This window comes from Callorhinchus milii, unplaced genomic scaffold (assembly GCF_018977255.1).
Source record: "Callorhinchus milii isolate IMCB2004 unplaced genomic scaffold, IMCB_Cmil_1.0 Scaffold2, whole genome shotgun sequence".
NCBI lineage: Eukaryota > Metazoa > Chordata > Chondrichthyes > Chimaeriformes > Callorhinchidae > Callorhinchus > Callorhinchus milii.
Genome location: NW_024704743.1, coordinates 14,604,385 through 14,631,686, shown reverse-complemented (window position 1 = coordinate 14,631,686; position 27,302 = coordinate 14,604,385). Strand labels below are relative to the sequence as shown.

Below are 27,302 nucleotides of genomic sequence, written 5' to 3'. Positions count from 1 at the left end.
TGGGCAAACAAAACCTGGCATTTCTAAGCACCTGAAAATTAGCCAGCACTTCATAACTGTTATCCCAGTGCAACTTAAGTTTGGAGAAGCTTAAGATAGATCCAACATTGAAGTTGGATCTATCGGACACATTGCCAACAAATATTTATTTCCTTTATAAAAAGATAATATAAATTCAGTGATCTGAATATGATAATAATAATAATAATAATAATAATAATAATAGTCCTTGCATTTGATATAGCGCCTTATCACATATTTAAGATTTCTCAAAGCACTTCATAGATTATACTGTAAAGTGAATTGACTAGATATTTTTGGGCGAAATGGTAGAAAACATAACAACGACAACAAAATTACATTTCATGTCGGGAGGACGTCCCAAGGCGCTGGAAGCATATATAATTTTCCTATTTATTTTCATTCCTGTGTTTTTGTAAAGAAAAGATCACTAGCTACTGCCAGCCATTCCCAGTCTAACAGAGAAGATGATCTGTTCTCCAATCTCTGCCTATCTCCCTCCTACAGAACTCCGGTATTGAATTTTCAATTATCTGCAAATGTAGCCAAAGCATTGTACGATGTAGATCATCACTCTAGGACGTTCCTCTTGCACGAAGGAATAATCAAATTGTTCTCGTAAATGAAGCTACAAAATATAGCGTTGTTATAGTGTAAATTAACTTGAAAAGAATAGCTAAATAGACCAGGTTGCAGCATTTTATGACAACATTCTCAGTTTGCTTAAAACCTTGTTACAAACATGAATAATTGATAATTGAAAAGGAAGATAGTTATCTTAAAATCGATGTCTATTTCTTAACAGTCAAATCCTTGGAGGTAGAGCTTTCACCTCAAGCCTTATGAAGACCTGAATATTAGTCCTTTCAAGTTAAGATAACCTTGAATACTCATCACTATTATTTTAGATAAAAATAAGAATAATCCTTGCATTTGATATAGCACCTTATCACATCCTTGAGACACCTCAAAGGGCTTCACAGAATATTACTGTAAAGTGAATTGGCTGTGTATTTTGTGGGTGAAATGCAGCTACCAATTGCGTACAGCAGTCTCCTAAAAACAGTCGTGGATTGAGTGACCAAATTTTTGTTTGTTTGGTTTTGGAGGGATTATTATTAGTGATCCGCCAATTGACTAACAACTGGGTTCCTATTTACTCCAAGGAAAATAGAAGCGTGTAGCGTAAGGAAACATGCCTAAGGTTTTGCCCTGCCCGGGAAATGAACGTGGGTCCTCTGGCGAGTGCTCTAACCAATACTCTACGGGACGCCAGATAGATTCGCTTTGCTGCTTTGATGTCATAAATCAAAAATCCTTCTGCAGTGCATGATCCATTTTTCAGATTACTATCCCATCATTTAGTGTATCCGAAGATGACTTGGAGCTTACTATAGAAATACTCCGATATTAAATACCTACTTTAGAGCTAAGCTTTTCCATGGATAATACAAAAGCATTTCCATTTACTGAAATATATATATATATCATGTGGCGTAAATAATTGTATTAAATCCGATCCCAGGCAGGTTGAAAGAAGTTTAGATTGCAATTTCAATCCATGGACATCCTCCTTCATACAACTTATTCGAACCGTTGTTTGGTTGAGTGTTTTGAATCGTCCTCCCAATGTGAAAGCAGCTATATAAATGTAAGTTATATTGTTAATCAAAAGTTGGATAGTTTGAATATGACAAAATAATACATTTTTCAGTTGATCCAACAACATTGTTTGAGGAATATAATTTGATTTTCTCCTTTCTTACAACATACCTTTGTGGGCGTTTTGCCCACAAAATATATAGTCAATCCTATGAAGTGCTTTTAGACGTCTCGCCGATGTGAGGTCAGATGCTGTATCAAATGCAAGGATTATTATTACTTTATACACTTGCTTTGGAGCTGTCTTCAGGTCTTTTTCTCCTTTTCTCAGTGATTGATAGAAAGAGATTATTAATGTGTGTCAGCTTGGCTCAATGGTATCACTCTCGCCTCTAAATCAGAGGGTGCAGGTTCAAGCCCCACGACGGAACTTGGAATTACATAGTCTAAGACAGTGTGGTCCAACAGGAGGCCCATGGGCTGCATCCGGCCCGGGGAATGGTTTAATCCGGCCCAAGGCCATTTCCAACTTCAGGCCGGCCCGTTCTCTCCCTCCTGGGGAACCGTGGTTTCTTAGCAGCGGCAGGAGCTGCTGTTTGGGAGGACATGGCGCGTGTGGGAAATGGAAATAATAGCAGCCTATTGCTGCAGTCTGTCAGGGCGTCCCTCCCAAGCTGAGGAGAAGTCAAGCAGATCTCATTATCCACCGCGTCCTTACCAACAGCCGACTCCTGCCTCTGCCATGAGAGGATGGTTCGCTGAGGAGGGATTGAGCAGAAGGCCCGAAGTTGGAAATGGTCTCGGGCCGAGTGATCGACAGAGAAGGGGAGAGGAAAAAAACGGAGGAAGAGAGAGATAGTGATTGAGAGAGAGTGGGAGAGAGGGGGAGTGAGAGAGAGTAATTGAGAGAGGGAAAGAGAGTGAGAGGGCGAGGGAGAGAGTGATTGAAATGGAGTGATTGAGAGAGTGATTGGCGAGGGGGAGAAAGAGAGATTCTTCTCGAGAGAGAGTGTGAGGGAGTGGGGGAAGAGAAAGAAGCGGAGAGGGTGGGAGAGAGCAGAGAGAGTGAATGAGAGAGAGTCGGAGAGAGTGGGAGTGAGAGAGTAATTGAGAGAGGGAAAGAGAGTGTGTGAGAGGGGGAGAGAGTGATTGACAGAGAGTGATTGATAGATAGAGGACAAGAGAGAGAGCGTGAGTGAGCGGGGAAGAAAAAGAATCAGGGATAAGGAGGGTGACATAAAGAGAGAGAGAGTGTGAGAGGGGAAAGAGAGTCTTTGTGGGGGAGAGAAAGGGAGTGATAGAGTATTTCAGAAAGAGGGAGGGAAAGAGAGAGGGTGGAAGGAAAGAGTGATTGAGAGAGGAGGGAGAGTGTGTGGGGGAAGAGAGGGTGTGAGAGGGGGGGAGTAAGAGAATAATTAATAAGGTGCTGTATCAAATGCAAAATTATCATTATTTTAATGTTTCTTTTAGTAGCAAACAGATTCACTTGGCAGTGTTTGTAACATGTATACAAGAGAGCGTGTGAGAGAGGGGGAGAAAGTGGGTGCGAAAAAGTGTGTGAGAGAAAAAGAGAGAGCGAGTGATTGAGATACAAAGACAGGGGTGAGTGGTTGAGAGAGTAATTTTGTTTCATTCTCAGTCCAAAAAATGTCCCTTGTTTCCTGACGAATGAGACCATTTTGCTCCCATTTAAGTTGTTACCCCACTGTTATGGATTTCTTTATTACATCTTACGTATGATTCTTCCCCACAGTACAGAATGAATATTTGTAAGATGACTCATGTTCTAGCAGATATTTGCACAGTATGTTGTCTAACTGGCTTCAGTATCTGTACTGTAAGGGTGGTCCTTATTCCTGATTTGTCACTGAATGTCAACTTTTTTTTGTTAATGTTTTTCACACTGTAAATGCATTAGGAAGATTTTTGAAGGAACTTCTGAGTTCCCTGACCTATTCAATGTGAGAGAGACTTGTCATTGAAGATGAGTCATCGATCGGATGGTAGCTAGAAATGGATTTTATTATTAACCACCCAAAGTGTTTGTTCTGCGTTGTACTAAACATGCACATTCATTATTTTAAACTCAAGCTTCTGTTAACATATATTTTTAGTATATATTTTGATATATTTTTAGTGTTGTTTTACCCACAAAAAACAGTCAATCCACTTGACAATATATTCTGTGAAGCACTTTCAGCCACCTCAACGACGTGATAAGACTCTATATCAAATGCAAGATTATTATTGTTATTATTTTTATTATTTTAATGTTTGTTTTAGTAACAAACAGATCTTGGCAGTGTTTGTAACATGTATGTAATATATCTAGATATTGTTGTATTCAGCTTGCTGCAGTAGTAACAAGTCAAAGTGCTGTAATAAAAAATGGTGGCAAAACGGATTTCTTTTGTTCTGGATAGTTGTTGTCTTTCCTATCTTGATAGTGTCTGACCAGTTGTTCACACAATGTGATTACAAATGGATTGAATACCGAAAGGTGTTAGTTCAACCGAAAAACGTCACATTGTACCCACCATTAATGATTCTATTCTCAGTCATTCCTCTCAATGACTATGATTCATGTTTGTAAGCAAACTGTTAGAGGTTTTGTGAGCAAGTCGTGAACTGTGCATAACTATAAATGAATGTTGACTCTTAATTTATACTGCAAATTGCTTCAGGCCTGTTACAGTGCGGTGTTTAACAGGAAAGTCAAAATAGCTTCAAAAGTATTGTTTAAAGCAGATGATTTGAAACAACATATTGATAATTTTATTCTTAAAAGTTTGATTCCACAGCCTTGTTTATGCACAGCAATTCCTGTGAATGCCAGGCATTCGGTTTGCTGCACTGATTGTGGCCAAATTGGAAGTGCTCAAGTCAGTTGTAGTCAAATCAGTGTATCTAATGCTCTAAGTTTCGATACTGAAAATCGAGGATCTGTGACAAAGTTACATGGTTTTGTGCTGCTGTGGATGACCCATATGACTTGTAAATGACTTGTAAGTTCTTTGTGGTCATTTTATGTTGTTAGTGATACTTGTTATTCTAGCAACATAGTGGCAAAGAGCATTCATTCATTACTTTTTATGTACACTCTAAGACCTTTTATACTTGGTAAAGTGGGCGTGAACAAAATTTCATACCCGAGAATTATCTGTCAAAGTATTGTATGATGCAAGAATACTGTAATTGTAGAAAACTGATGGAAATGATTTAATGTGCCTGGAGAAGCTTTGAGTGCTAAAAAGGATTCTATTTCAAGTTAGGTGATCATTACACAGATACGTTCCTTCTTACAAGCACTTCAATGGAAGCAGCAGCATACAAGTAGAAATGCGTAATCTTTCGATGTAAAATATTTGTTAAATTTAGCTCTTTGCGTAGGAGCTGCTATGATTGAACAGCCGTTCTGTGCCTTTATTAGAGAGGCAGCAAGCAGTTTGAGACAGGTGGAGCTAATTCAAACTGTGAAGCAGATTTGCTTCAAGCAGGTCACTAGTGCAGGAGACCTGACTGTATTCTGTCTTTCTTTAACCCTCCTATTATTTTTGTCATTCTTTCAGGTTGATGGTGGTCCATCAGATCCTCTTTGGGAACAACATGGAGGTCGTCATTTTGGACTGTTGATGAGGACATGGGACTCGCTTTGTTATTGTTCAGCCGTGTTGATCTCGCAAGTGAACAGCATCAGATAGAAAGCATCAACCATCACCGAAGACCCATACCGAAGGTAACTTTCCTTTCTAGTAGGTTGCTTTTTGGATTATACGGGCAGAGGAATGTTTTCAAGCTGCATATGAATCAGTGGCATTGTTAATTGTTTTCAAAATATTGTATGTTATCTAATCATCACCCATGTTGAATTCATACCACAGGTGTGCTTAAATTCTACTGTATCATAAACCTACATGCATAGGTCATTGGGAAGCGATTTTCAGATCAGCAGAGTTAAATAAAGATCACGGTCTTTTCTCATTGTTTTTGTGAAATTAAGTAACAATAATTTTTTTATTAATGGATTGGGTTTGGGGTTCCTAAAACAACATTTCCATGTTGTAAAATGTCAATGCTATAAGTCATTACTTTTATTCAAGAAGACAGAATTCTGAGACGATTGGTGTGCATTTAAATCTGTAACTTCTATGCTTCTCCATTTATTCAGATATTTTGTTTTCTGGTCTTAAACAATGTGCTAAATAAATGATTTAAACTATGCTAAAAATGTACAGAATCATAAATTATAAAATCTGAAATCTAAGCAAAAAAAAATCCATGTACCCTAGATTTGACAGCAATGAGACCCTTTTAACAATATAATAGCTTTGCAGTATTGATTACATTAATTGTTACATTTGTTTGTTGAAATTAAATCAATAGATCTATTTCTTAACCAAGACGTGCTTGGAAGTATGCAAATTATGATTCATTCTATTCCAATTTCCATGCATTTGCTACAAATATGATTCATTATAAGCATCTCTATATGTAGTAGTTAATAAAAGCATTTATCCTACAAAGTGTTTTAAACATTAAGACACCCTCAAAATTGGTCACCATTAGCTATTGACGCCCGAAAGGTAGATTTATTTCTAATAACTGTTTTGCCATCTAGAATATGTCTGATCACCAACTTCTAAATTGGGCTTTATTTATCTCGGGAATTCATGCAAAACGTGCCTTGTATAAAATTGTTTAAAGCTTGGTGTAGCAACATTTCAAAAACATTCTAGTTTATAAGCTTGCAATACAGATTTATGATGAGGTGTGTGCAGTCTGCTTTTTGCATTTGAAGTTCTAGCTCTGGATTTTTATTCCTACACTACAGTTGTCTGTAAATGAATATAAATGTTTAATAACTCAGCTAAAAAATCATGCTGGCTTTTTAACTCATTGTGTAATTGAGTTTCATCTGGAACTCAAAATAGCCTTTCAAATACAAAATGTAAGCTGTATTTTATCCTACTACCCCCACCCATCCTGCCCTCCCTCCACCCTTCCTGATCCCACCCCGCAGCTCGGGTGCAAATCTGAGACAGTTCAGCGTCTTGGGACATCCTCCTGATGTGAAAGGTGCTATACAAATTTAATTTGTTGTTGCTGCTGTTGTTGAGGTTTTGAAGAATGGCAGCCACTTTCCTCTGGAGAAAAGTAAGAGCCAGCTCACATTATAAAGAGGAACATTAAAATGACATAATGTCCAAAAATGCACTGTTAAATCAAACGAGTGGAATTGTTCAAAAGTGATGTTTTACTCCAAGTTATTTTGGCTGATTTCCTCCTTGTTCAAAATAACCCTAGACCTTTAATCAATACTAGTTTGGTGGTCAGCCGCGTGTCTGACACACACGGAAACCCATGCTTAAGAGTTTCCAAACCAAGCTGAGAATTCCATGCATCCCATCTACACATGGAAATTATAGAGGGTGGCTTGTTGGGATTCTGAACAAGGCTAAAAATAATAATAATAATAATCTCTTGCTTCCCTTTAGAGGCCCAGTTATAACCTTCCACCCACAGAACAACATCAAGCCCATACAGCAATAATCTGAATTTGAATGGAAACATTATTCTTCATCTGATAAAGGTGGACTGTGGACTGTTAGGTCACAGCATTATTCTTTTATAATTTTTTGAGGTTGACTATGTCTCCTAAAATATTGGCAAATATTGAAACTACTGGTTTCAGAATTGTGGTATCTGTAAATCGATTCTGTTGATCACACTTGAATGTTTTAATTCCAAGTACTAGTCTTGTCTAATTCAGATCAGACATTTTATAATTTAATAAGTGAGTGATCATCACGCAAACCACAGTATCTGACTGAAGCCTAGCCATCTTCTGTATTAAACCATTTTGTTTTCATGTTGGTCACAAAATATATTCCATGCAATACTATTTTATCTGCAAAAGAAATCAGCTATCTTGTACCAGTTATATGGCATATTCAGTAGAATATGTTTGAGGAAAGATTGTACCAGCAGCATCAGTCTGCAGGATTTTGAGGCAGCTTTGACAACTGGCAAAGTACAGTGACCGTACATCTTCCAAATGGTGTACATGCAAATAATAATCTTGGCTAGCCTTGTTGCGTAGTGAGGAACTGTCTTCAAGAATGTCTAGTATTTCATTTAGCCTGACTATCATTCACTTACATTTATCATGCTCTTTCTCTAGGTTTTTCGATCTCTTTAAACCTGCTCTAGCTGTCTTTGTTTCATTATCGGACACACCCTTTTTCTCTCTGTCTCTACCTTGTGGCCATGTGTGCATTTTCTCTCTCTCATAAGAAATTGTAGAATGAGAAAAAAGCAATGAAGTTCATTCCCCCCCAGACTATTGCCCTGTAATGGGCTCCAGTCTTTTTTCGAGGTTGTTGACTCAACCTCCACGAATGGACTTATGGTCCAAATCAAGTAACTATATATACTGCTCCTCTCATCACCTTTAAGATCTGGACCATAAGGCGAAAAACAGTTCAAATACCGAGAGCCCTAAATCTTCTGCTCCCCCAATCATTTTTATTTCTCTTTTTGGAAATGTTTCCAAAGCATTTATATCATTCTGAATGTATTTTGCCCAACATTGAGTCCATTGTTCTAAATGAGAACTGGAAAAAAGCCCTGTGGATAATTTGACAAATGGCCTTTAAAATGTATACCAAAATTTAACAATAATAATCCATACAATAATACTTTCACAATGGGAGAATGTCCCAAAACGCTTCACAAGATATATTGTAAAGTGGAGTGACTCTGTGTGTGTTTGTGGGAGAAATGTAAAATATGAACAAGAAAGGTCATTTTGCCCATTGGTGACTAACCAAATATTTTTTTCTTGATTGAATATTTCTTAATTTAATGCCACACCATAAATTGCACTGGAAACAAAATATTGATTTAACACAGACTTACCTAGATAAGTGCGAATGCTTGCAAGCTCTCATGGGTTGGCCCCCACTGACTTAGCCTATAAGGCCTATTTCTTACACAGGCCAGGTCCACTTTATCCATCAAAGCCTTTAAAAAAACCCACAGAATCTCCTGAGGGGATAGCCATCCAGAAGTACATCTCCAAGAAGTTATATAATAACACCCTGTAATGTTTCCAAATTCTCAAGAGTAATCAGTCCAAATTCCAGTGGATTATATTAGCTTCCCAACCATTATTTACAACTCTAACCAGATGCAATTTAAGGATGATTCATCCATGTTTCCAGCAGCAGTGAGCTACCGTACTCAATAAGAGTCTTTGATTATTCATCCTTATTCCTGTTTACCTTTATACATCTCACCATCAATTCCTTTGTTATACTGTTGATTATTGCATGAAGAGTTGCACACTATTTGGATTTTTCCAGCGAGTGATCAATACTCTCACCTTTTCCTTTTCTATCTTTCCCAATGGACACCATTCGCTGATACACATGTCTCGTTTCTCCTTCTTGTGCACACAACGTCACATCTATCAACACTAAAAGTCATCAACCTTCCTTCAACAGCCCATTTAATTTTTCTTAATCATTTTGAATGCCATTAATCCCTTTATATAAACCACCTGGTTATGCTTGGTCTAATCAATGTATTACATTTTTTTATAAGTGCTATACGTAAGTGTAAGTACTGTGAGACTCAGAATGGACCTCTATAAAATTTCGCTAGTTATTGTTCTCTCTCATAGTTCTCTCTGTCTCAAACGTGTGTGCTTTCTTTGTGATGTGCAACTGCTCTATCTTATGCATGCATTCACTCTTTATCCACTCACATGTATATGTCCCTGCAATTGTCGTCTTGCTCACACATGCCTTCATTCTGCCTCTCTGTTCCTGAGTTCTCTTTCACTCATCTGTTTTTCTCTCTCTCTCGCTCTCTCACATATGCTTCCTAACTGCCTTGTACACATACATGTTTTCTCACTTGTGCTTAATGTCTCTCTCAAAACTCAAATTCTGGCTCTGGACTTTCATGCTCTCTTTCAACTATTTTGTCTTTCCTCCTGTGTCTCTCGTTCCACACTACACATCTGTAATTAAGTATTCTTCATTTTGCATGCAACTTAGTCAGATTTTTTGCTTATTGTTCTGAGCTATTTATCTCACACACACAATCAAATCACCAATACAGAGACATTTACATTAATCCCTGATGTTAATCAGACATTGCAACAACTGTAGTTGCTGATTTTAGCACAATTAATATATATTTGCAGAATTATGAGCATTTGCATTCTTCCTTTGAAATGTTGCACTGCCTGTCATTATTGTATTTTACTTCATGGTAAATGTTTATGTTGGTTCTTTATTCAGTCAAAACAAATAATATAACATGTTATAAATAACATTTATAAAGTGCCTTTTCACATCGGGAGAACGTCCCAAGCTGCTTGACAGTCCTGCCTTGACACCTGAGCCGAGAGCAGGGAGGGGACAGATGGTATAAGGCGTGGTCCAAGAGGAATGTCTTGAGATGGACCTTGAAAGGGAGCGAGTCAGAGGGACTCCAGGTTGGAGTTCCAGAGAATAGGATCAGATAGGCTGAAAGCCCAACTGTGGATGGGAGAGCAGAAGACATGAAGCAGGCTTGCTGAGCGAAGGAATTGGAGGGTTGGTAAGATTTGAGGAGATTTCAGAAGTAGGGTCAGCAAGGCTGTAAGACTTTGCAAATGAGGATGAGGATCTTGAACTCAATCCACTGGGGGATGGAAAGCCAATGAAGCTGGGCGTGGATGGGGTTCCTAGACTGACAGAGCTTTGTTCGGGAAAGAAGATGAATGGCAGAGTTCAGAATAATCTCCAGCTTGTGGATGGAAGACTTGGGAACTCCAGCGACCAGAGAGTTAGCATAGTCAAGCCTGGATGTGATAAATGCATAGATTAGAGTCACGGCAGCCTGAGAGGAAAGCAGTGGCTGAGTTAGACAATATTAAGCAGGTCCAAGCAATAGAAGCAGATCAGGGTCATTTTACATACTCAACGTTATATGAAGTCATGTAAACATCAGCAAATTGCCAGAATAATTATATAATTGTAAGATTCAAAACAATTGCTTCCATTTGTCGAGTGCAGATGTGTTAAAACACCATAGCTGTGCTTTAAAGCCCTGTCTGCAAACGTAGGATTTTGATGAAAGCGCAAGATTTTTGATTGTGGAGTGTTCTGAAGGAAACAAATTACATAATTTATTAATGTTCTGCATTTCACAGACAGAGATACAACGATTTAAAGATCCCACATAGAGATGACTTTTTAGGTAATTTGGATGCCATACGTAGTCATAAAACTGAGCTGTGATTTACATGCCATTTCTGATGTTTAACATTAAATGTTCAGAAGTTACTCAAACCTATTCTAATATGGTGACTACTCATTTTGCACTGTAAGTGCTGCCACACACATTATTCAGGCTCAGCTTCAAATTATCACCAGATTGGTATTGTATTGTACAAGCTAGTATATTTTCCTGCTATTATGCCCAAGAATTCTCCAAATAAAATTGGTTATTCACCTCAGTACTCTCTCTGTGTCAAAATAGCTACAAAACCATTCACGATGCTTGACAATAAATCCTGTAAGTACTTTGTCATGTTTTAACTTGATGTGATATGGCACCTCTAAAAGTGGGGATTCTTTCCAAATTATAAGCACTCAACAACAAATCTAAATTCACAATTCCAAGAATGCAGTTTAATAGAGGTTTATCAGGAAATAAGTGTTTGTTGTCCTACAAATTCATATATGAAATCGTGCATGGGTCATTTATTGCTTCATATGCTCCGAGCAAACTGTGGCTTCATTACAACCTTTTGACAGTAACATTCATGCTATCCTATACTAATATTGCACTGATTATATAATTGTTTGTGCAGAAGCTTCGTAAATTCAAATGTATTTGCAGCAAGAAAAGCAGATTACAAAGCTGGCAGCTTATTTTCCTCTGCTTGCTACATTTTTTGGCACTGGAGTATTCTTTCTCAACACTTTCCGCTTCAGATCTTACTGCGCCTCCTGCCCATAACACTTCAGCTGGTGTACAGTATATCCTGTTGAGTTTTTCATATGGTCTAGCATCTGTGGGAATTTTGCTCCTGAGGATAACTGAGACAAATGATCGGGTAGTTCAATGTTAAAACAAAGGTACCAGCTCCTGTGTGTTTGGTGAAGGTGCTTTCTATTTTTAATGTTCATGCGTTCAGGAATCGATTTGGCTGAGCAATTTTTTGATTTGATCTTGTCCATAACTTGTGGCCGTCATCCTAAATTATTCATCACATTCATTTTGGAATCAATCAGTGAGAGTGAAAAGAGGTTTTAATTTTCTGTGGAGCTCCCTAAGTAAATGCATTGACATTAGCATTTCTTCATTTAAGTTACCTGAAGATTTTTCTTGCTAGCTTTTCGTAGGTATGAAGTTAACAAGGGATTTGGGATGAGGCTTATGGTTTTAATAATGGAGCTGTCAGTTTGATGGCTACGCATATTGACCATGCAGGTTAAGAATATCAAATTTGGCTTTTATATGCATTTGAATTATTCCATTTGGAATTGAATTATGAAATGTTGAATTTGTACTGTGGAGCACATTGGAATGTGTTTCAAAGTAAACAGTAGCTAACTGCAATATTCATTTTCTACAGGATGAATGTCAGAAAGAAATGAAGCGACTCATTCTGGGAATAAAATGTGTTTTGATGTTTTGACCCTGCAGGTCACTGCATCTTCTACTTGTGTAATTCCTTTCTGTGAGAATGTCTGAAAAAGGCGTATCGAACCATGAAACAGTGGAGGAAGCTGGAAATGAGCAAGAGACTGAAACTTCTCCATCCTCTCCAGAGACGTGCATCATTAGAACTGAAAGCTTGGAGGCAGAAGAGAAAGAGGATAAATCAAATGACACAAAGGCTGACTATCAAGTAAGGTGACACATAGAATACGGGTGGTTGGCTGTCTGGGTTCTGTATGGTTCTTAAATCTAACAACGATACTGGATCTTTTCACTTTGTCTGTATGTGTTTCATCTTGTGTGCTGAGTTTAGTTATCAGTTTGATCTGCTCTTACAAGTGAGGCACAAACTCATCATTTGTTTATACAGTGGCCTTTCTATTGGCAGTGTTATAATGAAGACCACTCTTCTAAATGTTGATCTGTCAAATACTTTTTTCTTTGATGACAAGGGAAAGCAAGGTGGGTAGTCACCGGACATTTGATATGATCAGATTTTGAACTGATTGAAATGCTTTTATTTTGATGATTTTAAAAATGTAATGAAGCTGTCAACAAACTATTTTGAACTGGCTTCCTGAAGGCCAAGTCTGACTAACCTGATTGTGCTGCGCTGGGCTTCATCTCGTAGAGCAGATTTCAAATGGCGCCACATTAACCGATGACAATGTACAGCAGCTTCTTATTGAAAAAAATGATTCCTATCATTAAGTCATGACGTTTCTAATTTTTTTATCATCTTTGTCCACCGAATGATATCTGTTTGTCATTTGCTGCACAGAAACGAGCAAACCAGGGGCAGCAGAGAAAAAGAGCAAAGGTAGGGGCCACCTTCTGTATGGAGGCATGTCAAAGCTGAAATGATAGGATAAAGTAATGTCAATGTGATTATTCTTGCGTGTCGCAGTGAAATTGTGTCATATGTTGGACAGTTTGGTGAAGTGTTCAGTCTTAGAAGCCCAAGTGTTTTGTGTGAAAAATAGTATTGTGCTTTCATGTTGTGCTTGTGTTGTGCCAAAGCATTTCATGTCTTTCTTTGTATGAGTTTATTGAAAGTCACATTCAAGCTTCAAATAAGATAATTCATAAGAAACTCCAGAGACGGCACCGGGAGTAAATCATTTGACAGTGAAATTAACTGTGGTAGAAAGAGTTCCCACTGAAAAGAAATAATTCATTAAGCTTGAGATTTAACATCACATTTTCCTGTGAGTAGTGCTCACAAAAAATGTATAATTTCAAAGTCTGAAATGGTTAAAGCTAAGTTTAATTTTTTTAAAAACAAACTTGAATTTCAGAAGGAATAACTAAAAAATCTGAATAAAATTTTAAAAAATGTTTCCAGTGTTGAATAGAGATAATGTAGGGAACGATTTAGAAGCGGTTTGTTTTAATCATGCTGTTGGGGTAATACACTTCACTACGCAAATCAAGAATGCCAGATTTAGCTTTTATACGTACTTGAATTATTAAAAGTTGAGAATAAACTGTTTTGGGGATAAAATGTTAGTTAGGAACAAATGGTGGTAGATACATCTTTTGTGGGTAAATAGAAATCTATTGGAAGAATACTTATGTTATTCTGTTAGGCTTCCAAAATGATTTTGGTTGGTAAATCTGGTATTTCTATTCTGTAGAGGTTTTACAATTTGCTATACACGGTGCAAATTAAGATTGAAATATATTGGTTTGGATTATAGATACAAATGTTAGCAAACATAGTTCATCTAACAGTTCCTTAACCACCCTCCACTCCCCCCGCCCCCCCCGCCAAGTTACTCAAGATTAATGTTCGGGATTTTTCACAACAGGCTGGAGAGTAACTCTGGCAACATATCATCTGCGATAAATTCCTATTGAGAGAAAAAAAATCTCACCTATATGTTTTAACACTGCTAGTAAAATTTATAATTTGATACATCAATGATTTTTTAATTGGTATTGTGATTGTAACGTGTAAAGTGGCATGAATCTGTCAAACAACATTTATATTGAAATTGATCTCAGTGGACATAGGTTTAAAATGATATCATGCCATTCTCTTGCAAGCTTAAATCGCAGTCATTTTTCAGAACTGTATGTGTGTCGCAGTCTCTTGTGCTTTTCTTAAATTGCTTTGCCACTATGCACATCTTTGGCAAAGCTATTGTGCAGTTTTTAAAGGAACACTACACTGGAACAAGTTTTGCAATATCTTTTTACATTAACTCATAAAAAATTGTTGCAGTGGCATGTGATGTGCCTCTGATGGTTATTTTTCACCTGTGGAACGTGAAGACAAGAATATGTTATTTTCTTCTTTGAAACACAGTATTTGTTAATGAATTTCCTTGTTTATTTTAGGTAAGCATCTGAAAGTTGACCATGTATACTGTAGATCATGGTCTGAACAACAGAAGCATTAGAATACCTTTATAATTTGGGATTGGAAGTAAACTATTGGTGTATGAGTAGAAATTATTTGTTTACATAGTGGGACTCAATGAGTAGCTCTTTCAGAGAGCTGACACAAATTTGATGGGCTCCATCTGTGCTGTAAAGTCTCAAGATTCTATAAGCCCCTCTGTGAGAATGTGATGTAAATAGTAAGAGGTGAGGTGACCTTTTCTCAAAACAGAAAAAGAATTAAACGGAAGAATGGAGCAAAAAAGGGAGATTGTCGTTTTTTTAAAACTGTTGAAAATTCTTGATAAATGTAAATTAAATTGTCTCAAATAAAATCTGATTCCCAGGCTTTTTATAATACAACTCCTTTCGTAGATCTTCTCATTCAGTAAATCAGGCAGATTGTGTTCAGCGTTTATATTGTTGGTGTTTGAGCAAAGTTAAACTAATAATAAATTATTATTGATATTAATAACAAATAATAATATTAATGTGTCAAATGAGGTATGTTTAACTTATTAATGCAGAGAAAAGAATGCAGTAGTATAATTTAAAACTCGAAGAGTATATCAAATTAATTCTTCAGCTTGATGGTACTGAAACCTAATTTTATTAAATAAAAGCCTTTTGCCCGAAGTAAATTAATCACCTTCACTTTTACTGTTTAATATTGTACAGTGAGCAAATAAATGTCATTTTTTAGAGAAGTAACCCATTTAAAAAAAAAGAGATATAATGATTTGAGATTGAGCTTTATTATTCCACTTGAACAAATGTGGACTTAAATACAATTTATAGCATATTATCCAATGTTCTGATGATAAAACATTGACTTGTGGGAAATTAACTTTCTTTTTAGGATTTACGTGTTACAATTGGCTGCCAAAGACTTTAAGAAATTCTAATGTCATTCTAGTTATTAGAAAATGAACCTCAAAAAATTTAAGGTGCAAATTTCAGCTTTGAAGCTTGATTGTGTCATTTTCTGTTAAATGTGAATTTACTGTTGGTATTAGTTTTGGAGTCGGTGGGTTTACAAAGTAACCTGTTATGTACTATATCCTGTTAGTTTCTGTGTGCTGTACACTTGATTGTATCCCAGGCAAGGTTTGATGTCAGAATTTTGATTTTAGATATTTATTCATTCTCATTTTTTAAAGAAAATCCTTGTTACTGCACTGTAATTGAACTAAAAATGCTAGCTGTATTTTAATGTCATACAGTTTGCTTGCTGTAATGTATTCAGAATGATGAGTGCTTTTTCAAGAAACAGCAAATGCACTACCAGATGAAATAAGGCTTTGCTATTTAATGTATATTGGCTTTTGACTCGGCTGATATGTAGTCGTTTCTCTATTAGTCATATATTAAGGAGCACTATTAAAATCTTATGAGTAATCAGGCAATGACATTTTTGTTGTGTGCCTCTCAGTCAGGAGCCAAAGGTAAACTCGTGCGGAGTCTTGCTGTTTGTGAAGAGTCATCTCTGCCTCTGGCAACAGAAGCCACCCAAGAAAATCAGGTATGGCTTGTATTCCCGTGGCAAATTGAATTGTAGTCTTCACACATATAATCCATAGTCCCAAAGTTTGACCTGTCCGCACTTTGGTTCTGTCCTATCATCTGTTTGTTTGCATTAGTCTCATTGCCTTACTTTGATTATGAAATGAGTGTCTTCTTAAGTGCTGAAAACTGTTGGTGTGTTCTTGTGGGTCTGTAACTGATGTCTTGTAATTTAGACTGTTGGATTTGCAACAAGTCTGATTTCTTATCTGATTTCATCAACCTCTGCGGATTCTTTGAAAAATGTATATCCAGCATTCTTTTCTTAAAATGTCTATTTGTCATTTAAATATTGTTCTTAAAAAAATATGAATTGAACTTCTCCAATGTCGTTACTTGGTTGCCAGTGGACATTAACATGTTGTCAATAGTCAGTCGGACCACAACAATTGTAAACTGTGAGTTCCGTAATTGAATGCTCTCAAATTTGCTAAGTGATATCCTCTCGTCAGATATGAGAATGCTTCTGAAGAAAAACTGTTGAGATTTATCACCTCAAAGATTTTTTGATCAAAAGCACACTATCTAATGAAAAACTGTTGGTCAAACCTTTTATTTTGTTTGGCAGAGAGAAGAGCCATGCACCTTCATCACAAAGGCATCGTACCTAACCGATGCAGTGATGCATTGGCACAATTTACCTAATTTTGCAATAAATGGAAAAAATGGTTTGCAGAATGATTTTTCATCAATATGTTGTCTCTTTCAATATTATCTCAAATTGTCATCAAACGTGTTAAGTATCTTTGTCTTCTCCAACTTGGATTTCTTTTTGAAAACGGACTTGCTGGAAGCGCTTGGGTCTGTGTATTCTCTGAGCACCAACATTACTAGTCTGAAGTAAGACTTTTGATGTGCTTTCTTAAGTTATCTTTGTGTATGGCGGTGTTTGTTTTGTGCCTGATTTGCAAAGTTCACAGTTGCTTTTTTCAGCACAATGTAAGTGATTTTGTTTTGGACATATTGTTTTGACTAATGTAGAGAGAAATTAGCATTAGATGATTAACTACCCTACAGATCATTGAGAATTTGGTACTCGGGACTTCAATGTAAATCATGATATAAAGGGTCATTGAGGTTTCTCATTTTTCGTAAATAAAGACTCATCAAAAATGATGGATGCATTTAATTCTTTGAATGCCTATTTGTAAGCGGCTTGGTGACAGCTAGTTTCTCTCTGCAGCAGAGTTCTTAAATGTTCACATACAAAAGACAAATGAGCAATAGCTTCATAGATCAGAAATGAAGAATTAACAACTTCAAAGGAATCCCCTTTTAAATGTCAGTACAAATGTTATTCTCCAAAGTCTTCCTCCTGGAGTCCAGGCAGTTTTAAAGAATGCCACCTTTAGTTGGCTTGGTTGTATGTACTGCAGTGACTGGTAAGGAACTTATTGGTGTAAATGTATGGATCTGATTTTGCATTAAATTTACCTGAGAATAATGATAAATATCTCCTAAAAAAATAACATGAGTAGAACAGTAAATCAAAATGAATCATGCCAACATCCCATATCGGAACATTTGATGGAAGAAGGATGTTTTCAGATACATTTATTCTTTATTTTCTGTTCAAGGTAATGTACGAAACAAAATTGAAATAATTAAATGGTCTTGACAGCTCCTCCAATAGGCAAATTCCCAGCCTGGTGAATATCTAACCCATACAGACCAGCCCAACTGTGATGTACTCTTAAGTGAATAACCTCACTGTCCACACTCTCATATAAAGACTGCTACGTGGGTGGAATGTGGAATTCTTTGGAATTTTACCCCAACAAACAATCAACACCTTCAGGAGACATGAAGAGGAGGGAAAACATTAGCACAAAAAAGCTATTGCCAATACTTTTGCAGCCACACTATCTTTTTAAACAAGACACAATTTGAATAATTCGAGAGGGTTTGCTTATGATGAAAAAATGACTGTGTGGCCACAAATGTTTATTTTAAAATACAGTATAATAATAATACTTACATTTGATATAGCACCTTTCATGTCGGGAAGCTGCCTCAAAGTGCTTCACAGGATATACAATAAAATAAACTGTGTATGTGTAGGCGATCCCGGCAGCAATATCTCACAAACAGCCATGAAATTAATCATCAGTTTTATTTGGGGGATTGTTGGTCAGGACATGGGAAGAAATTCTTCTCTTTACGAGTAATGCCATGGGATAACATAACATCTACCTGGACAGGCACACGGGACCTCGGTTTAATGTCTCATGTCTGATTAGAGTCCTGTAGCTCAGTGGCCAGAGCACTCACCTCACAAGCGAGATGCCTGGGTTCGATTCCTGGCAGGGCGAAATGTTGGGCACGATTCCTTACTCCACGCCTTTGTTTACCTAGCAGTAAGTAGGAACCTGGTTGTTTAGTCGATTGGTGGATTGCAGTTCGGGGGTAATAATTCCTTCCAAAAAAAAATAATAAATTGGTCACTTGATCCACAACTGTTTGTGGGACACTGCTGTGCTCAATTGGCTGCCGTGTTTCACCCACTAAATATAGAGTCAATTCACTTTACAGTATATTCTGTGAAGCGCTTTGAGACGTCTCAAAAATGTGATAAGGCACTATATCGAATGCAAGGATTATTATTATTTATTATTATGTGAAGGATGCACCTCCAACCATGCAGCATAGCCCCAGCAATATAGCCAGATCATTAGCTAGAAAAGGGTTAATGTCGAACTTCAAATGTAAGGCTGAATTTAAGAATTATTCAAAATGTGCACGCTCTAAAATACTAAGAAAAAATTCTAATCTCAAAAGCCCAGTGGACTTTTTCAAATTTACCTAGACATGGTTTGCTGTGGCTTTTTTTTAATCAGACTTTTTGACGCCTAAGTTTATATAAAAGATAAAGTTGATCATCTTTTTAGACTAAGTAAGCTATCTCTACTAGCGAATAGATCAATTTGTCATTGATTCAGAGATCTCTCAACTTTCATTGCATTATGTAACAGTGCTTAATGATTGAAGACTTTGAGACTTTAAGAATGCTAGCATTACATCATTACTCTCCTCGATATAGTGCTTTAACCAATTGCACTCCCCAAAAATAAGTCTTTGCTGAATCTCCTGCCAAGAATTGTGGGTAAGAGTCGTGTGGTTGCTCTGCTGTTACACTCATTATTTCCAATCTAAAGCATGTTAAATCGAAAACTACTCTTATTCTTTCCCAGAACCTCAAAGTTGTGAAGTGGCTTTTCTTCCTACTACAATCTACAACCTTTTAACATCCAAAGCTGGCAACACTTTACCACTACTTATCGATTTATCTCATTTCTTTCCAAGTTCTTTTACAGCCTTTCAAGTGTCCTGCATCTAGCCTGCTCCATTTTGTAACATTTTTTTGGATCTTTCATTAATTGAAAAATCAACTAGAGATTTGTGGCCTGCAGAATTTATGTAATTGGTGAAAACTGGTTACCTCAAGAATGTAACTCCCTAAGTATATTTTCAAGATCCTTAAATTAAATACAACAAAATTACATTTGTATAGTGCCTTTCACGTCAGGAGGACGTCCCAAGGTGCTGGACAGGCAATGTTTCGGACCTGAGCTGGGGGTCGGGATCGGGGAGGGTGGAGGGCAGGGGGAGAAGGAGGGTGATCGAAGGCACGCTTGAAGAGACGGGCTTTGAGAAGGGTCTTGAAGGAGGCAAGGGAGGGTGTAAGGTGGAGGGACTGCGGGATGGAGATCCAGAGGGTGGGGGTAGAGTGGCTGAGGGCTTGCCCGCCAATGGTGAGGCGGGCGAGGCGGGGGACGTGAAGCAGGCCGAAGCCCATTGAGTGGATGGAGCAGACAGGTTGGTAGGGGGTTAGGAGGTCACAGAGGTAGGGGGGAGCAAGTATAACACGTAAATAAATTAAATTCAGGTTATGTTTGTATGACCACATTTAAAAAAAAAACTTAATTTATCTTTAAATAACTATTATAAGCACGGAAATCATTTTATTGCTCAAACATGCTTTTCACCTCTTTAGAATTGAATGTCCACAGTCGAAACCTTTGTCTAATTTCCGTATCATGTTTGACCAGACTAAAGCATTTTGCTTGAGTGTGTTCTTGAAACAGGATGAAGTTGCCATCCAACGGGTAGTTATTAAAGAAGGGAGAAATTCAACAATGTTTTTGAACATTTGTGATTGAGTCGATTTGACTTGCATTGTACATTTCCTGGTAGATGGGCACTATCTGTAGTAGGCGAGCCCAACTTGTCTTCCCTTCCTGCCAACCCTGGCTCAGGGATCTATGTGCTGTGACCCAAAGCTTGTGGGGTGATTAGAAACTCCCCACAGTATAGTATATGTCTGTGGTTCCCGAATATTTTATTCCACAAACAGTACGTCATTTGAGAACAAAAGGATACTATCATCTGGGGGGATAAACTTTGCGCACAACGTATTCTTGTTCTTCCTCAAAACAATGTTAAACCTTTGTTTTGTATGTCCTTAGCCTTGCAGGAGGTTCCAGTTTGTGTAGGCCCAACCCAAGCTTTGGCAGACCTGTATTACTGAGTGTCTCACCTGTAAAGGACTTGTTCAGATGATAGCACGCATTAGGTGCCCTTCATCCAAACAGAGAGAAGAGAAAATAGTGATATGAATGGTGTAATGCCAGTTCAGGTGAATAACTGGAGGTGGACTTGGTCATACATTATTCAGAAAACTTTTTTTAGGTGTCCCGAGGCTGTTTTTGGAACTGGATAAATTGAACACATCCTCTCATATAAAGGTAGTGAAAACTGTCCTTTTCGTAAAGGTCTTTGGGAGGTAGAAATACTTAATTTGGAACTTTATTCTCCAAATGAATGTTGATGCTGTTCTCATTGGTAATACCACCGTATCACATTGAAATAATTTGAAAGCACTTCACACAATCATTTTAATCACTTAGATCTTTGCTCTAAAAACTCTGATGTGTCAGTGCCTGGGTATGTTTCCTGCTATCTGATCTCAAGGAACTGTAATCTACTGGTAGAAGTCCAACCTTACCTTGGCTGCCAACTTTCCCTTTTTTCCCCTGATTTCGAAGAACAAAGAAGGTATAAGGTTCTAGGAGAATGGGCAGGTGAGAATGCTATTAAAACACTTTAAAAATTACCAGCAGAGAATGAAGATGGTTAGAAGCTAGACAACCCTCTGTCACTAATGATAAATTCCACGTCATTAATTACTGCAGGAATTATTGTGATTTGGAAACCCAACAGCAAGACTGAACTGAGTGCAAATGTTTCATTTTAAATATGAAGACTACCCACTGTTTTCTGAGTACTGTATTCTCCCTCCATTAGTAATACATGTATAATTAAGGAGAATTAAAAAAAAAATCCCAGTCTGGTTAAGAATGGGAATTTAGCATGTGGATGATTGTGAACACACACTTCCATCTTAACATGTTATGATGCTCCAAAGTGCTACCTGAAAATATAAATTTTACAAATCCAACCAAGATTTAAAGTCGTAATGTAGTACACTGTAGTACAGAAATGAGGCAGTGGTGCATGATTACAGGTACTGCTTAACAGTTTATAAACGGTCTTTTTTTAAAAAAAATCTTAGTTACCAAATGTTACCAGAATTGCCTAATAAAGCATTTTTAAAATACTTTACTGAGATGATAAACTGAGATGGACGTTAAAGATACCATGGTATATAGTCCAAGAGGAGCAGAGAGTTGTCCCAGTGTGCTAGCTAATATTTTCTGCTTTTCAATGTCAACAAAAAACAGATTAATCCTTTTGTGGATTGTGGACAATTATTGGCTCAGATTAGCTGCTGCATTTACCTACATTTCCGTCAATTTAATTCAAGAGTAACTGATTGTACAAAGTCCTTTCACATATTTTGAATAAGATGCAATGATATATCAAAAGCAAATATTATTTGCCTGTTTAGGGGAAACATTGCAGTCTTTGTTACTTTTTCCCTTTAATATTATAATAACTTGCATTTGCAATCTTACCCGTATACCATTTTGGAATATTATTGTAAAAACACTGCATTAAGAGCTTCACTTGGCATTCTTTTGGTAACATTGAGTAACTAAGAATTTTTTTAAAAAAAAGCAAGGCTCTTTATAAACTAGTGTTTTACAATGAGTGTTCCATGGTACTGGTGATGTCGTGACCCTGCTTTTAATACCAACAGCGAGGTGGTTTTCAGGGAAGACTTGTTAGGCTTATGAATAAACTTAACATCTGCCAATTTGCTATTTTCTGAGAGAAATCTCATCTAACTCTTTTTATTTATATATATATACACATACATATATAGACCCAAGCCATCCAATTTACCTTTGAGACTGGTAGATTAATGTGAGTGAAACTCATTGAAAATCTCTAAATTTCTGCAAAGCTTCCAGCAGAAGTGCGTCGCTTTAGTTTTGTCAAAGGAGACTTTTTAAAGAAAATCCTATTTGGCCTGAAATCCATGAATGAAGTATAGTGATACAAAATGTCTTGATTCTTTTTAGTAATCTTCCAATAATCTCTTAATTTTCACAGCCAATAACTGTTTGCTGAGCAATGACTCGCTTTACCTCCATCGTGTTCGGGTTCCAGTGTGGGACTTAGGCAAATTTGCTGGTGAGAGGCTGCTTATGCTGCTGGATGTACTAACCAGAATATTGCCTGCTTTCTCCACTTCCAGGAGGAACAGGCACCTCTATGGTTATGGATGCACACATTTTAAATGCTGCCAGTTGTCACTTTCTCAAATGAAAAGAGCAGCCTGGAATTCTTTCCAGGTTGCTCTTTTGGAATTGTGGAGACCTCTAGCTCAGTGATTAGAGTGCTCGCCTCGCAAGCGGGAAACCTGGGTTTGATTCCAGGCAGGGCAATACCTTGGGCAAGTTTCCTTACTCCACACGCCTGACAATAATCCCTCAAGAAAAAAAACAATAATAAATTGGTCACTTCAATTCACTTTACAGTACATTCTTTGAAGTGCTTTGAGATGTCTAGAAGACGTGAAAAAGCGCTATATCAAATGCAAGGATTATTATTCTTTCACCTTTTTTACAATATTTAAAGTAATAAACAAGGACTTGAATTTTGGAAACTTAGTAATTCCTACTCACTTGTTCTAAAGGCCTAAGAATGCTAATCGCTACCCTGTAAATTTTTGGCCTATAGTAAAACTATCCTTTGCCCATCAGTAATGAAAAGAAATGTTACAAAATAAGTTGGATTGCGAAACATTATGTTAATAAATTCCATCGATAAAGCTTATAATTTATATCTAATGAGTGCCATAATGCAGAACAAAGTCTAGGCTCAGGACATTTGTTGTCTAATAGAAGTTGATGTTTTCAGTTCATGAATGCAATAAAACATGGGTTGTGCTTTGGTGCTTTGCAATTTCTACCTGAAATTGCATTTTGTATTATAATGTTAGGGGAAAGAATTAGATTTCTATCTGCGATGTTGGAAGCTTTTACCCTTAAGAATCATAAGTCTCCACAATTCTGCACAAGCATGAAGCCACCGTTCCGTAGATAGCATGGGAGGAATTGAAAGCAATCTAAATGGTTATTTGGGACTACTTTGAGGAAGATTTGAACACGACTACAACACAAAGTTTTGTGTAAGAAAAGTATTAAATGTGAACTTTTCTAAAGCGAGGCTTTGCACCTAAAGTTTTAAACAAAGAAAAGTACTGTGTTTCTAAACTTGAAAGTTATAGTGCTATAAAACATATTCCACAAACAATGATATAAGTTCATTGTTTTACACCCAATGGTAGGTCAGCAATGCATTGCTTGTTTATTTAAATTTGGAATTTCATTTCTTACACATATCTTTCATTATAGCTGAAGCATTTGTGTTCTATTGCGGCTTAATCAGCCACGCTTCAGAACTTGGAGAGAAGCACTATGTAAAAGAATGAACTGCTTATCCTGAAGCTATGTCTCTGAGCAATACTTTCTTACTTTTGAGCCATTGTTTCATCTTGGCTCCCAAAATGAGGTAGTGGTAACACTGAAATATACCAGTACAGAAATGTCCAAATGTGGAGAAGACTTGAGCGCTTGAGCCACTAAGATGTTACCAGCCAAAATCAGCACTGGCAATTAATTTTTTTTATTTTGTAGCTGTAGTTATTGGATTATCTGCATCAGTACCAGAAGATTTAACTTGTTTTGTAATACATGTAGCATTGTCTTTCTCTGATATTACAGATGTTGGCAGTGTCTCAAATACTTTTTCCCCTACTTTCCATTTAAGTGGGGCCTAAGTTTCACATAATCTCTTCAGACTACCAGGTGATTTGGAATTGCCTAAAATAATTTCAGACTAAAAATCAATCTTAATACATGCAGTATCTAAAGGAACTGTTTGGTTGGGAGGGAGGGGTTAATGAGAGGGAGAAACAAAATTTGATGTATAGCTTCATAATTTATTAAAATGCTTCACTCGATAGCTTGGTAACATACTTGTTTATTTACTGTGCAAGGACTAAGGGGATTCAGGTTAAAAGCCCAGCTTCTGCTGATCTGTGTGGCAAAGGCTGATGACCTTGCCAGGTGCAGGTGAATGAAAGGTGTTTGGCAAAGGAAGGGAAGAGGAAGAAGACTGAAAGGGAAATAACAACAATATCATCCATGTGGACGTGATCCAAGCCATCCATCATTCCAGGGACGACGGAAATGAAGAAAACTTTGTTTTAAACCAAAAAGCTAAAATTGTTTTACAATTGGACTGAAATCAAGTTTACAACATCACAATGGTCGCAGTTGCAACCCTCTTCACCTAGCTCAAAACCACAGGAGATGTGCAGATGAACCAAACCACTAACATTACAAAAACATGGAAATGCAATCAGTACACTGCATATCCTTGTGCTAATATCTGTTACAAATATTAATCTTGGTTTTCTTCTTTCACGTTTACATTATGTCAATATTAAAATCTCTCTTATATGTCTTATATTGTACATTGATGGAAATTCGGAGGAGTTTGTTTGCAATACAATCTTTGAGATGGAATGTACTTTTTGTATTCCAAAGAACAAGAGAAGCAAGAATCTGTACTTGTTGATGTATTTTCACCATACTCTGTTCAGTTATATCTGGACAATTGCATATCATTGATTTTTAGGATACTTTTTTTAATGTGCAAGTTTTTTATATCTGTACTGACAACAGGACTCGTGGTTTGAAAAGCAAACGCACTTTGAGGGAGCATTCTATTCATACTGTGGGCTGCCAGCAAGGCTAGTTGTTGTTTCGGTGGGATGCTTTGATTTGAGCTGTAAACACCTGCTGCTATCTGAAGAATGAAAGTTAACATTATAAAATCAAGCGCTTTTTCTCTGAAATGCAAAACCTTTTCATGTTATGATATGCATAAGAAAATATATTTAAAAATGGGGGCATTAGACCCATTTGTTCCTCAATTATAAACTGTAATTTGAAATGTGTGCTTTAATTTTCAATTTGTTTTGTGACAGTGTGGCTGTACTTTCAGATATACTGTGAACATTCCTCAAAAGTAATTTTGGGGAAGATAATTCAAATGGATTATGTGTGCATTAAAAATAATTGATTACAAGTATGAATGGTACAGCCGGTAATTTTACAGATGAAAGGAAATATTATTTCTTAGTCATTTTTGTGTTCCAGGATTCAATTCAGCTGCAACTCACCAGCTCTCCAAGCTTTCAAGATGATGATAAAAGTAATAAAGAGGAATTGGAGAAAGAGAAGGACAAGGATAAAAACAGAGAGAAAGACAAAACTAGTGAAAAACCTAAAATAAGAATGTTGTCGAAAGGTATGCGTTTGCAATCAACCCCATTTCATCTCCAAAAAGGCAAAGTACTGGCTCTAGCAGGTTTACCTACATGGTAATTTACTGAGTATGACAGTCATCACAAGTTTCATAATAGATAAACTAGTGATATTCAAGGAGCAGTTCACGCTGACAAACAGGCCATTTTCCTGAAGGACTTTTAATCCCATTATTTTCCCTTTCTAAATTAGATGTTACGATTGATGTACTTTTATTTCACTTAATTACTACAAAGTTTGTGGAATCTAAAAGTTTTTTTTGCCAAAATGTCCTGTAATTTCTTAATTATTAGAAAAGTAGTTCAGTTGGTTGGGACAATTTATTCAGTAGCCCAGGAATCAAACAGTTACATCAAAAGCAACTAGATATTTTAATACAGAATATTTCAGTGATGTAATTGTATATAACGTATCGCTTTCTCAGTGGGTTTTTGTACTACACTAATTTAGACCAGAATATTGGTCATACACACTACCTCAGTATTAAAAGATTGATATCGATCAAACAGTAACAAACATTCTATGAGGTCACCTTCTCTATGGATTTGATTTCAAGTAGCTGAAACCACAAATTGTGTGATTTCTCACCAAACCAGAATTAAGGCAGAGACATGAAAACAAATAGCACATTGCAATCTGACCCCGTTATAGCACGCTTCAGTATGGCGTGGGCACACCATAGGTACACAATATGCTGAGCTGTGTTATACTTCCCACTGCTGCTGACTGACCAGCTTCCTGCATGACAGACATCAGTGTTAACCCCAGCAATGTTCATGAGATCAATCACTGCTGTCCGGCCGACTTTCTGTTCACAATGTGCAGGCACAGTGGAGCTCAATGTCATCAGAGCGACCCTGACAACCCCAGAGGTGCTGGCTAGCGGCTAACGATAATGTGTCACATTATAACATGGGGTCTTATTTGATGGGCTCAGCTTCGGTATTACAACGGGGTCCCTTTGTTTTGCTCTATATTACAGCACAGTAGATGCAAGTAGCTTTAGTAAAGCTTTACAAACATAGAATGGTACAAAACAAAAATGTTTATTTTCTAGGAACCACCTGGTTTAATCCTACTTTCCTGTTCACTCTTCATCCACTTTAAATTCCAATTCCAGACAGGGTGAAACCTTGGGCAAGTTTCCTTACTCCACACGCCTAATAATAATCCCTCCAAAAACCAAAAACAATAATAAAAATTGGT

At 37.0% G+C, this 27,302-nt stretch overlaps 1 protein-coding gene across 18 annotated transcripts in view; it reads left to right on the top strand.

Annotated features, from left to right (window-relative positions):
* LOC103181530 (cAMP-regulated phosphoprotein 21) overlaps positions 1 to 27,302 on the top strand; it is a 275,084-nt gene that overhangs the window by 183,537 nt on the left and 64,245 nt on the right. For 16 of the 18 annotated variants that reach the window (XM_042332062.1, XM_007898065.2, XM_042332063.1 and 13 more), the window contains 5 exons: positions 5,193 to 5,359; positions 12,331 to 12,535; positions 13,127 to 13,165; positions 16,163 to 16,252; positions 25,929 to 26,079. In XM_042332062.1, the coding sequence (XP_042187996.1) occupies positions 12,371 to 12,535; positions 13,127 to 13,165; positions 16,163 to 16,252; positions 25,929 to 26,079 (445 nt within the window). In that variant the 5' untranslated portion in view covers positions 5,193 to 5,359; positions 12,331 to 12,370. Of the gene's footprint in view, positions 1 to 3,044; positions 3,226 to 5,054; positions 5,079 to 5,192; positions 5,360 to 12,330; positions 12,536 to 13,126; positions 13,166 to 16,162; positions 16,253 to 25,928; positions 26,080 to 27,302 lie in introns of those variants that run through there. The other 2 variants (XM_007898069.2, XM_007898068.2) reach the window with 2 other exon arrangements.